This window comes from Mollisia scopiformis (assembly GCF_001500285.1).
Source record: "Mollisia scopiformis unplaced genomic scaffold LY89scaffold_22, whole genome shotgun sequence".
Classification (NCBI taxonomy): domain Eukaryota; kingdom Fungi; phylum Ascomycota; class Leotiomycetes; order Helotiales; family Mollisiaceae; genus Mollisia; species Mollisia scopiformis.
In genome coordinates this window covers 648,202-661,892 of record NW_017263602.1, presented here as the reverse complement: position 1 = coordinate 661,892, position 13,691 = coordinate 648,202, and the positions used below count along the sequence as shown (strand labels likewise).

The 13,691-nt window shown below is 49.2% G+C and overlaps 3 protein-coding genes across 3 annotated transcripts; all 3 read left to right on the top strand.

Annotated features, from left to right (window-relative positions):
* Positions 1–587: 587 nt before the first annotated feature.
* On the top strand, positions 588–1,674 carry LY89DRAFT_673843 (uncharacterized protein; the record flags this gene model as incomplete). The annotated part of the gene is made up of 2 exons (XM_018213392.1): positions 588–815; positions 871–1,674. The coding sequence occupies 2 exons, from the start codon at positions 588–590 to the stop codon at positions 1,672–1,674; spliced, it is 1,032 nt and encodes a 343-aa protein (XP_018066409.1).
* A 3,989-nt stretch (positions 1,675–5,663) lies between these two features.
* Positions 5,664–9,762, top strand: LY89DRAFT_593736 (uncharacterized protein; the record flags this gene model as incomplete). The annotated part of the gene is made up of 3 exons (XM_018209768.1): positions 5,664–7,967; positions 8,015–9,656; positions 9,710–9,762. 3 exons carry the CDS (start codon positions 5,664–5,666, stop codon positions 9,760–9,762), a joined length of 3,999 nt encoding a protein of 1,332 aa, XP_018066408.1.
* Positions 9,763–10,576: 814 nt separating this feature from the next.
* On the top strand, positions 10,577–12,416 carry LY89DRAFT_653701 (cation efflux system protein czcD; the record flags this gene model as incomplete). The annotated part of the gene is made up of 8 exons (XM_018212263.1): positions 10,577–10,967; positions 11,035–11,084; positions 11,156–11,200; positions 11,264–11,411; positions 11,464–11,544; positions 11,610–11,680; positions 11,748–12,247; positions 12,287–12,416. The coding sequence occupies exons 1-8, from the start codon at positions 10,892–10,894 to the stop codon at positions 12,414–12,416; spliced, it is 1,101 nt and encodes a 366-aa protein (XP_018066407.1). The 5' UTR covers positions 10,577–10,891.
* Between the last annotated feature and the right edge of the window lie 1,275 nt (positions 12,417–13,691).

The window sequence follows — 13,691 nt, the reverse complement described above, 5'->3', positions numbered from 1 at the left end:
CCCCTCGAAACAAACAGTTCAGGGGTTCGGATCCCCACAAGGTTTAGACGGGACTTCCAAATTAAAAAGATTGTCCAGCTTGTCAAGGTATTCCATAGGGGCACAGTCTGTTTCTCTCGGAGTGATTCAGCGAATAGTGGTGTCTAAAGACAGCCATCTGAGGCTTCGCCGTTGAACAGCGTCAAGCCACCCGAAGTATTTCTCGCTAGAAATCAGTAATTTTCTCTCTTGGATGACGTTTTTGTAGTATGGAAGGCTCGAAAATCCTCGTACAGGCAATCGATAGCGTTGAACAGTGTTGGCACTGAGTCCAGAACCCGCTGGCAGACACTGCGAGTGGAACACCACGCATCAGTGGCTTTCCTTCCGGCGCTATCATTGCTCGTATCAGATGCCGTCCACAGGGTCGAGACGCGCAACTGCAGAGCCGCCATCCCTGGTCTCTTGCTCTTGATGATGTCGTTGGACACTAAACGAATTTCTGCTTGATATACACTACTGACCTCCTCTTCCCAAATGCTCGTCGTCGTTGTTCTACCACACCCATCGCCGTCGTCTTCCCTTCCTGGATCTGAGGCCAATTGATCATGGCTCTTCCAACCTTCCGCTCGCTCGCTGCTAGACGGCAGAATAAGAAGCAGGAGGAACAAACTGGAGCTGCCAATGGAGGAGTAGTAAGAGACGAGAACTCAGAACGAACCCTCACACCAACCTATACCCCCGGCGTAGACGTCAAACTCGCAACCAAGACCCGAAAGACCTGGATCTATGCCTCGTGTCTATTCTTCTTCATCTCCGTCATCTTCTTGATCCTCGTAAGACCTTCCCTTCAATCTACTCGCCAACAAAGACTAATAGGAAACTCCGCAGACCCTCATCGGAAACATCAACAACAAGCCCGTCATCCGCTCAACCTTCTTCTACAAACTCAACCTCGCAGACATCATCCCCGCCTCCTCGCCCTCCGACATAATCTTCACCAACTCCCTCGCCCGCTCCCTCGGCCTGCACGACTTCTACCAAGTCGGCCTCTGGAACTTCTGCGAGGGCTACAACAACGAAGGAATCACCCATTGCTCCAAACCCACCACTCTCTACTGGTTCAACCCCGTTGAGACGCTTCTCAATGAATTATTATCTGGGGCTACGATCGCACTGCCGGCGGAGATCAATAATATCCTGAAGTTGATCAAGATTGCTTCCCATGTCATGTTTGGATTCTTCCTCACGGGAATATGCATGAATTTCGTCTCTATATTCCTCGCTCCCATCACGCTGTACTCAAGATGGTGGTCCCTCCCCTTCGCGATCTGGACGTTCATCGCGGCGCTGCTCACGACGGCCGCCTCGGTCATCGGGACGGTGATGTCGGTCATCTTCCGCAACGTGGCGACGTCGCAGTCGGGGCTGAATATCGGGGCCGAGATTGGGACGGATATGTTCGCGTTTATGTGGGTGGCGAGCGCGTTTAGCATCTTTGGGTGGTTGATCCATCTTTGTCTCATGTGCTGTTGTACGAGTCGGAGGGATGTGAGGACGGGGAGGAGGAAGGGCAGGAGGAGCGCGTATGGGGATGTGGGGAGTGATGAGAAGAAGAGGGCTACGGCGGGGGGGAGGAGGTGGGCGCAGATGCCGAAGTTTGGGAGGAAGAAGAGTGAGGGGGAGGTGGTGTAATGGGATGTGGATAGATAGGGGTGGGTAAGGTGCATATTGTGTATGGCGTTGGTGGGACTGAGCGTTGGTTTTGGTGCTTTTTTAGCAAATCATGATGATGAATATAGAACAGTCAAAATGTTAATCGTATTCTAAAATCCAGAACGAAAATCAGTGAAAGAAACCCCTCCTACGACGGGCAGAAGCACTACTCTTCTTCAGTCGACTCATATCAAGCCTCTCTGTTTTCATCCACTCTGAAATCTTAGGTTGGATTCCACATTAGTTTCTCATCCGACCTTGGACTCGCTAGTTTTCTTCTTAAGCATGCTTCTAATACTGTTGTATATCTTGATCATATGTTGTGCTTCTACATTTACCCCAAGACTCAACCAAGACCACTCCGTCCAGATTCGACTTCCTTCCGAAATATCGGTAACTTGCCCTTTATAATCGTCTCCTCATTCCCTTCCACATTGTTCAATATCTTGATACGAATGTAAGAATATGAGATTTGAAGATTATCACTTCGAGAGGCGCAGCGACGTGCTGAGGAAGAAGACGGAAAATGCACGGCATCTTGAAAAGTGCAGCTTCTACTCAGTATGAGGGGGGTGTTATACAAGTTGTAAACGTATACAATGTCATGAAACTTTTGGCTTCTGTTCTTGGATTATTGTTAATAAAATGATCTGCAACTTAAAATTCTCAGAAGTCTGTACTTGTTTTGTTTTATAGTACTTGGAATTCAGGTGGCCGCAGAACTGAAGCCATTCTAGGACAAGTCCACAGTGAGAAATTGTGGTTATGACTTGTTAGAATTCTCAATCAAATGTACAGATAGATTGTTTAACGTATACAGGGCAGATATCGTGGGAAGGCTGAAGGTGCCTGATGCTGGTCTAGGAAGTGTCCAGCATATTACGACGAGGCTGAAAAATAACTCGGCATAATGAGCACAATAACTAGGATCATCCTCGAGGCTCAAAAGTAGTAGACACCAATCATGTTCTTAGGTTTGAGGATTATTGATGTCTCAGTGCCGGGTCAGCTGCCAGTGCCTGAAAATGAAGCTGGGCGTCGAGAAAAGAAAGCCTTGCATAACAGGGCTTAGCCGTCTTGTGCAAACGGATTGTGAAAACTTGCACAATATCGATACATCCATTCCATGCTCGCTTTGCATCTCCAAACCTCGTTGCTGATCTCAATATCCTGTGAGTAGATCGATCTCCTCTGTCTTACGATGATATCACTGAAGAACCATCAAACGGCGACCCGGGCTCTGTGTTCAAGATACAAGTATACTAGATTTGCCCCTCAAAATAGTAGATCTCCTGGACAACGCCCCACCAGCCAAGGGAAGACAAACTCAGAGAAGACTAGATGCCGTCGGCAAGCCCCTGTCAGCGTTTCCCATGAAAAAGCTTCAAACGGGGATTCAAGCTCCACCACTTTCCAGGCCTCGATCACCCCAGCGTCGAAACGAAACAACATCTGTGAATTTGCTGTCTGTTTGTTTGTGCTGGAACGTGGGACATCGAGTACGAGTAAACGACTCGACGACGTCCTCGATGAGATGATATGAGATGATATGATGTTTGCGGAGATCACAGCTTCGGACTCAAACACTGCCTAGCTGCAGCGAGCCGAGTAGGGAAGCTGAGGAGCCCATTGGCGGATACTCAACGGACGCCCAACGAATTAGACACTGCCACAACAGGACTTCTGTAGGAACATCTGGAGGAGCTGATGAATGCGCAACCCACGGGTCAGATCTCGCAAGACGCTCTGAAAGCGTTTGCACTCATGAGAGCGCTGGCTTGTCTGGTAAACGATACCGTAGCTTGAGTTACTATTATTCTGCCCAGAAAAAGAAAAGGCCATTCTCGGCTAATTGGGGGGTGTCGCTCCGTGGAGGCCCCGTCCAAGCTTCCAATCAAAATATCGCACGGCCTGTATTTACCTTCTCCAGCCATTTCCAACTTCCCATACCATACCATATCACAATAACACCTCTGTTATTATTGCATTCGACAGAGTGCCCACTGGCTCTTTTCAGACCAGAGTCCACCACCTCTACCTGGTCACTCAGGTCCTCCTCTTTGTACCACCCGTCGCCTCTGCGCAGCCTGTTGGCCCCATCCAATACAATAACCCGGTTGTACTCAGCTGCGGTTCGTCGATCGACTCTCCAGCCTCCGCGATTTCGAACCACCACTCGACAACTCGGCAGCAAACTTCTGATGTATTTCCCTTGACTGCGCGCCTGACCTCTGAGTTGCGAGGATGGGAGCCGACTACAAACTACCCCAGGCCACCGATACCTTGACGACGCAGTCGACCGATGGCAACAATACAGAGCTAGAGTCCAAGACTCAAAAGTCTGAATACTCACTTCCGCCGGGCGAGGATGTGGTGATTGCCACCCGGAGGAAGCATCGCGATAAGGACGGCCACACTGGACTCAATTCCAATAATAAATCGCAGACATCATTGTTGATTGAGTACTTCGAGGGTGGAAAAGGCAGCCAGGCTGAATCTCGACGTCCTTCGTAAGTTGCTTCTTTTCACACTAATGCATCCCGTCCAGTATTGCTTCTCGACTTCTCGGGCCATGAGCTAACTTCAATTACAGTGTGAGAGTGAAAGTTACTCCATCTAGCAAGGGCAGGAGCAGGTCCTCGAACGATCATATACAAATTACAGAACGAAAAGGTACCCGCAAGGCATCGTACACCCATCGAATTCCACTTTCCGATAGACACGAGAAATCACCAGAGATTGAAGGAGATGATAATAGCCTTAATTCATACCGTTCAGCTACAGAAGAGTCCAATGTTACATCGAGAGGCGGTGGTCCTATAGAGGTCGAAATCATGCCTAAACGCCATGGCAGCCCTCTGATCCCAAGTACAGAGGTCAGCTCCAGATATGTACAACAACCCTCCGACATCTCCTCGATGCCTGCGGATAGTTTCCTCGATGGCAAGACACGATCACCCGAACGGAAAGACCCTCGGGGCATGTCTCGAAGTGATATTGTAATGGCAGGCGCAGCTACGGCTGCGGCAGCAGCACTGGCGGCCGATAGACTCAAAACTCCATCACGACGACGCAGTCGAAGTCTGAGTCGAGAACGAATCGTTGCCCAGAAAGCTGTTGAGAAAGTGCGGGGTGACAAGTCCGAACGGCGTCGAAAACACAGAAGCAGAAGTCGCAGCATAAGCGGGGAACACTCTCTGGAATCTATTACATCTCCACGGCGGCGATCGAGTCGAAGCCATCATGTGGATTCTCAGGTTTCTGGTGTTGAGTCGAGTCTACTTAATTCTAATTCCCATGTCAGTGGCAAATCTGGTGATGCCTACTCTTTCAGATCGGGCACTTCTAAATCTTCCATCAACAATCCCAAACTTTTGGAAACCGTCGAGGACGCTATTCGCAGGTTGATCTTGCCGGAGCTGACGGCATTGAAGAGAGAACAAAGCAAACACCAACAGCGTGACCGCGATCGAGATCGTCGAGGATCTGTTACTTCAGGTAGCGGTCTGTCTAGAGATTCTCGAGAAGAATATTCAAGTGCTAGACGACTGTCTGACCGTGGAAGTGGCACAGATAGCTCTGGAAAACCGAAAGTGGGTTTGAACGACTCGGAAGGTCTCTCTGGCAACACGGTTAAAGGACGCAAAGACAAGAATATCGACCGTGTGAAGCTTGAGGATTCTCCAGGTAGCTTTGAGAGAGAGACTTCCGAGGAAACGGTAGTGCAGGGTGGTAAGCTGCGGAAGAAGCATAGCAGCGATCGACATCATGGCCTCGAAGCAGCAGCTATTGGTGCTGGTATGGGAGCTTTAGCAGCTGGTATGCTTCACAAGCATCAATCCCAGGACTCGATTGAATCAGAGAGAAAGGAACGTCGACGACGAAGAACTAAGAGCCATAGCAGGAGTGACAGTCTCGTCGAAAGCTACGAGGAACGAGAGCATGAAGCTTTACCACCTATGCCCTTGATGAGCGACATCAATGCATCGGAAATCACGAGGAGCTCCATATTATCCGCAGATACCGACAGACCTCAGTCTGCAAGTCAAGAGCGAGTGACACCTATTCGAGAGGTTCCGCGAGGCATGGCTTCCCCTGCATCACGAACTCCAACAAGAACGCCAGTAGCTTTACAGCATGGCCTTGGAACACAGCATTCGAATTACTCACGTGGCAACTTGAGTCTGCAAAGTCCGACTGAAGAACAGCATATGCTGGAAGAGTACGAGATTGACGAACATGGTCGCAAAGTACCAATGCACGACTCACCTGAGCACGACCAGGAAGATTCGTATGTCGAAGAAGAACAACACCATGGTCACAGCGGTGCGATTGCAGCTGGTCTAGCAGGAGCCGCCGCTGGCGCTGGTCTAGGGGCCATGCATCACCTCCATGATCATCACGATCCTGAACTTATCCAAGAGGACCAAGCAATACACCACGATTACTACCATCAAGAAGTGCCTCCACCTCTTCGATATGTTCCGTATGCTCAAGAACGACGTGGTCTGAGTCCTATCCAAAGCGTCTCTGGCTACACTGAAGGCGAACCAGATTCGGCACAAAGAGATTCGAGGTTGACGCATAGCACTGGATCGTACTCTTCCTTAAACCGATCGGTCCTTCAAGGTCAATCGGGCAGATCTCTAAAGTCTGTCGACTCATTAGGAAACGTTCTCGCCAACCGCCATGACTTCAAAGAAGTTCGACAAGGAGAGCTCGCCGATTCCGAGATCACACAAGATGGCGAATACTGGGAGGAACAACACCGAGAGAATGATCGTCAACGTCATCTGGACAATGACAATGAGAGCTATCGCAGTTCTGATCCGATTGACTACAAGCACATGACCAATTATACCGATGACAGTATGGATGGCCACGTCCTGGACGGCCAAAACGTTAGAGGCGTCGGTGCGAATCCCGATTTTGTTCACACACCGGTTGGTGTTGAATCTGCTGTCGCCTCATTGGTAAACGCCTCTGAGCTTACAGGCGAATCTGGATACTCTGGAAACCGCGAGCCTGAGGATCGTAGAGAGTCTTATGGATCATACGAGGACGGCTCTGAAAGACAGTTCACAAGCAGGAAGAGTAGTCCTACCAAGCATGATGGCTCCCGAGATGTCGAATATGAGGGCTCTGAGCGAGATATCCATAGTCAAAGGAACTCCCCCTCAAAGTACGCAGACGAGTACGAGCTGGACGAGCACGGAAGGAAAGTTGCCATGCCCAAGTACAAGAACTCTCATGCAACTGAAGCAGCCATTGCTGCAGGTGCTGCTGGAGCTGCTGCTGCTCTCATTGGAGCACGCAACCGAAAGTCCGCAGCTGATCAAATCCAATACCCTGGAAGACAAGAGGACACCGGAGCTCCTTTGCACAAATCATTCAAGGACAGAGCTCAGGAATTTCAAAGCCAGATGTTGTCACCTCGCCACAGTATCGACGCTCCTCTCAGCGAGACTGCAAGTCATGAGCGCCTAGCAAGAGACTCCCTAGCAATGGGAGCCAGCGGGCTTCCAGACCCACATAATCCTATGCCCGAGATCGGCTTCGGTGGTGCAGATTCTGATGTCGAAACAAACCCATCTGTTATCCAAGGTCCTATTGCTGGCACGCAGGAAGGGACCAAGGATCACTGGCCCGGGAAAGCAACGCCTCCTCAAGCAGAGTTTGATAGTCACTCTGTGACCCGTGAGCAAAAGTCGGATGCAAACCTCAAAGCAACTGAAGCTGCTCTGACCGGTGCTGCAATTGGTGGTGTAGCTGGTCTTGCCAGCCACAGTCGGGATAATAGCCACGATCAAGACCACGATGAAGAATGGCACAGGACTTCGGGAGAGCGAAAGCGTGATACTCTCATCACCAACCCCTACGAAGGCACAAGCCCAATTGCCGCCATTGGTGCCCTTGATCGTGATCTCCTTGGCCAAGGCTTGGGCAATGATTTTGTTCCCACCAAGCTTAACTTTAATGGACGGACTCCTGCTTCGCCTAAAGACGAGGGCTACATATCGTCCGCGCCCAATAACGCTCGTTCCCCTGGAGCCATGACACCGGAGCAGAGAGCAGATGGCGTTAGATTTATGGATCAAGAATTTGATGGTCTAGTCGAGGGTATGGATGGTGGAGATCCATTTTATACTCCACAGCATTCCCGTCATCTGAGTGGAATGTCACATGGCATGGGGTCACCGATCTACGATAGTGCTACTGGTCAAGGTATGGATCGTATCCAATCTAAGGATATCGTTGCATTGATGGATCATGTAAGTTTATCAATTCGTGACGATAGGACATTGCTAACCAGTGCTAGCTTACTGTTCGAGATGCTCAACGAAGTGCGCGTGATACAGAAATCCTCGTCACCCTGGTTCGAGCAGCTGCGGAGATGCGCAATTCTTTCGAGGACATGAAACGTCTTCTTGCTGATACCGAGGATGTTATCATCACTGAAGTCCAAGGCAATACCGAGAAGTCTGTCCAAAAGATAATCAACGGCCCTAGACCTCAACCGCAAAGTGCTGCACGATCTTTGCGAGGAGGATCTCAGGATGAGATGTATGATGATCTTCGAGCGAAGAAGAGGAACGTGTTCCGAAGAGCCCTGAAAGGTCTTAGCATGAAGAGCACGAATGATCTTGGAAAGATCGAAGATATGCTGGTGCAATTACTTGGTGATGTAGAAGGTCTCAAAGTCGCTCAAGGACTCAAGCCAGGCAGTCATCCTGGTGAATCCTACGATGATCTTGGTCAAGAAGGCAACTACGAGCACGACCGAGGCTACGAGCCTGAAGGCAATGCAGGTACATCTACTGCTAGCCATGCAAGCCAGTCTGGTCATCTATCAATTCCTCGTGGAGCCAGCGCCTCGAGACCTTTCGAGAGCCGCAAATTCTCGGACCACCGCATCAGTACTGTGCCTGAAGGTGATGAGGAAGAAGCTGAGCATCATGAGCCAGCTGCCTTGGAAAGCCAGTTTGATATAGACGACAGGCTACTTACTCCCACTCGAGAAATTCCTCGTGGTGGATCTGCTCCTCTTGGAACACCGCCACAACAATATGTTCCTCAGGCTTCGCTTAGCAATGAGAATACTCCCAAGACAGATAAGAAGAAGAAGCATGCATCAAGCAGTTCTTCTGGATGGATTCCAAAGGTCTTAGGTTCTCGTTGGTCGGAGACCACTGCATCGACAGTCTTCCGTGGATTCCGAAACAGTGGACGTAGCAGTGGGCGCAAGACAGAAGACCAATATCAAGAGCCACCTTCGAGGTCAGGCTCTGAGCTTGGGAATTATGCGGAGCAGGACCAAGATACCTATGGTGACGACAAGCTCAATACTACTAACTTCTCCCACGAGCAAGTGCAGCACTTCGATGAGAATGAGCCTCCACTTCCACCGGAGGATCCCAAGTACAAAGCTCATCGAAACTCGTTGAATCTACAACATCCTCAACCAAGGCCTGGCCCTACCCACCGATACCAGACAGCACTGGAATCACAAGCTGTGAACTTCGATTCTCCGATGTCACCAAAGTTCTCCGACTGGGGTTCTCAAACTAGCTTGAATCGCCTTCCACAACAGCAGACCAATCGATACAGCAATGGTACTAGCAATCCTGGAAACATGTCTCCCATCTCTGATGGTGGATATTCCAATGGCTCAGCTGCTGGCCAACAACCTCCTCAACGACCACCCAAAGAGCCTCTTGCTCCAGAGCGGCCTCCAAAGATCCGATCTAGTAAGCTTACCAAGCCCAGTCCATTAAGCAACGAGCACGTAGCAATGGATGACTACGAGCCTGGCGGATCACCAAGATCAGCAGCACGAAAGCTTTCCGGGTCATTACCCGTACCAACTAGAAAACCCACCGGCCCAAGAAGCATGAGCTCCACCAAGAGCGGAGAGCTGAATCGGGACGACGGAACCGTCATCAGACGAAACAGAAATAGAGGTAAGCTCCCAACATTTGACTTCCCTAATGTCCGATACTAACATAAACACCAGATACCTTTGGCACAATAGCCAGTAATCACAGCGGCGAGTCCGAGACCTTCTGAAAATAGACTTCGTTCTGCATTACCTATCTCACGATACCTACCGCTTTTCATTTTCCTTGCAACGCTCGGGTGTACCGGATACCATCTTGCTTGCATTGGGGAAAAGGGAAGATTACATACAATAGTTGAAAATAGCGGGGATTTGTTTTTTTCCTTTTTCTCTTGTGTCTATTTGAGGCATATAGAAAGGGATGTGTTTGTTTGTGTTTGTAAGGAAGGAGGAGCGGAGATTTGATGACTTTACGATGAGACATGACTCTTTTTGCGTTTTTCTTTCTTTTTCGTTCTGCGAAGGCTGGGTGGATGGAGGCTTTGCAGATACTCAAAAAAGTGCATATAAGCTTTAATTGACGGTGTTCATCTCTCTACATGATAATCTTCATCTGGATGTGTGATTGTGACTGTGACTTTTAGTTGAGGACCGACATGTTGTTTGACAGGCTCAAGTTTGTGCGAGTTTGATCTGATCTTTTAAGAGGGGTTATATTTATCAAATGAATTCATAACACCAGATAGAGCATCTCATCTTAACATTGGGACGACAATAGGTTTCAAGGTCTGCAAGTTCAACTGAATGGAAGTCCTGTTCTTGTTAACACTCGCTGGAGTCCTGAGCTGACCGGAGGGATATTACGCCCATTGGACAAACCGTCGAACTCAACCACCTACGCAAGTGGCGCCAAGCTGAAGTGGCGACACATTCAACGTCACCATCAACGTGACAACTTCTCTAGGCCGCTGCTTCCACGTGACCAACCCTCTCACCTTTAAACCAAACAAACAAACCTTCCCACCATCCAAAACCAACTCTGTTTCCCCACCTCCGCTCGCCGAACAAACATCTCTCGCATAACACGAAAAGACGATCGTCCCGCCAAGCCGTCACACATCCGTCTCTCAATCAATCGCTAGTGTCTCGGCTCCCTGAAGCTCGCTTCGCACGGACCATCCATCTCTTGGTTGTCTTCTGCTCCAGCCAAGGGAGGTACAAAACCTTTCGACGTACAACGCAACACCAAATTTTTTTGGTGTCACGCGGAAATTGGAAATTTCTTCTTCTTCTTTTGTTCTTCTTTTATTCTTGAAGGTGTAAGGAGAGTAAGGAAGGAAGGAAAGAAGGAAAGACAAGATGGCGCTCGAGAAGTCAACACGTCTGATGATCATCATCGCCATCTCGTTCTCGTTTTTCGTGGGCGAGATTTCGGGTACGTGATATTCTTGATCTTGAAAAAAAAGAAAGTGATGGACAGAACTGATATCGAGGGTGCATAGTGGGGTTTTACACGCATTCGTTGGCACTGGTTGCTGATGCTTTTCATTATGTATGTCCCTAATTCCTTTCCCTCCCTTACCTGCCAGGGTATTGCTCGATGCTGATTGGATGGATGCCCAGATGAATGATCTGGTCGGGTTTATTGTTGCGCTTGTTGCTACGCAGGTTTGTCTCCCTCCTCCTCCTTCCTCTCTTTGACTTGAGAAGGGGCTGATGAAAGAGGGATAGATATCCAAGAGAGAGAATTCGCCCAAGGAACTCTCGTTTGGGTGGCAAAGGGCACAGTTATTGGGTGCGTTCTTTAATGGTGTGTTCTTGCTCGCGCTGGGCGTTAGTATCTTCTTGCAGAGCGTTGAGCGGTTCATTTCGTTGCAGAGTAAGTTTGGTGTCTCTTTCGCTGGGGGAACAGGGCTGATGAAGTGGGATAGAGGTCGAGAATCCGATGTTGGTGTTGATTATGGGGTGTGTGGGGTTGACGTTGAATATCATCAGTGCTGCGTTTCTTCACGGTAAGCAAAACAACTCCCTGTCTCTCTCTTTCCCTGGAGGATCTAGCTAACTGATATCAATAAAGAACATGATCACGGCCCCAAAGTCTCCTCAACAGGCACCATCTCAGACGACAGTAACATGGAACTCTCAGACGTACCTCCCCCTTCTCCCCTCCCCTTCCCTCCCAACCTACCTATCTATCTAACACCACCCCCCTCAGACCAACCACCCACACAAAGACCACCGCCACATAAACAGCACCCAAACTCCACCAGGCCGCGACCTCGGCCTCCTCGGCGTCATGATCCACGTCATCAGCGACGCGATCAACAACCTCGGCGTCATCCTCTCCTCGGCCATAATCTGGAAACTCCGCTCCCCATCCCGCTACTACGCGGACCCCTCCTGCGCGCTCTTCATCGCGCTCATGATCCTCCTCTCGTCCCTCCCGCTCGTCTCCTCCTCCGGCCGCATCCTGCTCGAGTCGGTGCCCCTCGGCGTCTCGCTCGACGACATCAAACACGATCTGGAGAAAGTGTCGGGGGTGCTGTCGATTCATGAGTTGCATGCGTGGCGGCTCAGTCAGCATAAGGCGTTGGCGTCAGCGCATGTTCTGGTAGGGAGTGAGAGTTTGAGCGATTTCATGAGGATGGCGGGCGAGATTAATGAGTGTTTGCATGCGTATGGGATTCATTCGACGACGTTGCAGCCCGAGTTGGTGTTGACGCCGCAGACGAGTCCGGAGGTTAGGGCGATGAGGGGTGGGAGTGCGAGTGCGAGTAAGAGGGTTAGGGAGAGGGTTGGGGCTGGGGCTGGGAGGAGGGGGAGGGGACGGGGGTGTAGGGTTAATTGTGGGATGGAGTGTGAGGAGTTGAGTTGTTGTGGTTGAGGGGGGTGAATAGTGTGAAATAAATTGGTATGGGGGCGTCGCGGAATATGAAAATGGCTGGCGAGATTCGAAGATGCTATGGTAGAACGGCTTTCTTTAGAGGATTGTAAAATGTCTAGATAGGATTTCTGTAATGAGTAATGCGATCTCATATCGAGAAACTTGGTCTGCCACGGTATGATGATGTCTGGTCTGCTATAAGCACTTTAAAGGCTACGTAGACCTCGTTCGAATGCTATTTCGACAATGAGCTCATGACATACGAATGTTGATCTCGTGTAAGACATTGGATCAGCTTTAAGTACGAAGATAAATTCAGCAATCGTTACCTGGTAGGATATGAAGTTCGCAGCTATTCTACTCGCTTAGTAACTTCGAGATTGAGAAACCTCAAGGGGGTGTTTATTGAAGAAGAATAGTACTCTTTCGAAGATGCAAGCCTAAATACTTAACTTGACTAACTATCCTTGGAGACAACCAAGCCTTATACACCGTCTATAGAGGTCATCATCCACAGAGCCTAGATCTGATATGAACCTACTTATTCGCGTTTTACTTGCCCTTTGAATTTGTAAAGCAAAGTGATTGCATTATACAACCTCAACCATATCGGTTTTCATACACGAGTTTATTCTCCATTCTTCACCGCTCTCTTTACATTCACAATTCACACAACAAAGCACACACACAAACAACCAAGATCTTGAGTCTAAAGCTGAAACGCACTTTCAACTATCCATTCATTCTTGTAACCTACTCGCTCTCCTCTAACTCAAGCTAAACACTAAAGCGTAAGCTTAAAATCTAAAAATAAAAAGAGCTGTAACCAACACCAAAGCAACAAAAAACAAACTACATACAAGCCTTCCATCCCTATCCCAACTGTAAAATCTCTTTAAGCGCCAGACCCGAAAAGAAAACAAAGAAGAGACTGGCACGACAAACGCAACCCCTCGCTATTTTTTTCCAAAAATGATGCAGCCGGCACGCCACGCCCCTTGAACGAGAACGAGAATGTTGAAGTTGGTTGAATGAGCTGGTCGAAGCTCTCGCTGCTGCTGAAAATCTATATTACAATTGGACTTGGAAACTTGATAGCTCGACGGGGTATCGCAGGAAAAGAAATGCTTCGACATAACACCGGGGAAAATGCAGATGCTGATTGATGACACAAAGGAAATTCCCTTCAAGAGGGCCGTGAGTGAGTGACTCAATGATTAGAGCTTGTGCTTCCCCATATTCGACTATGGCCTCTAGTAAAGCCTCTATGTTCAC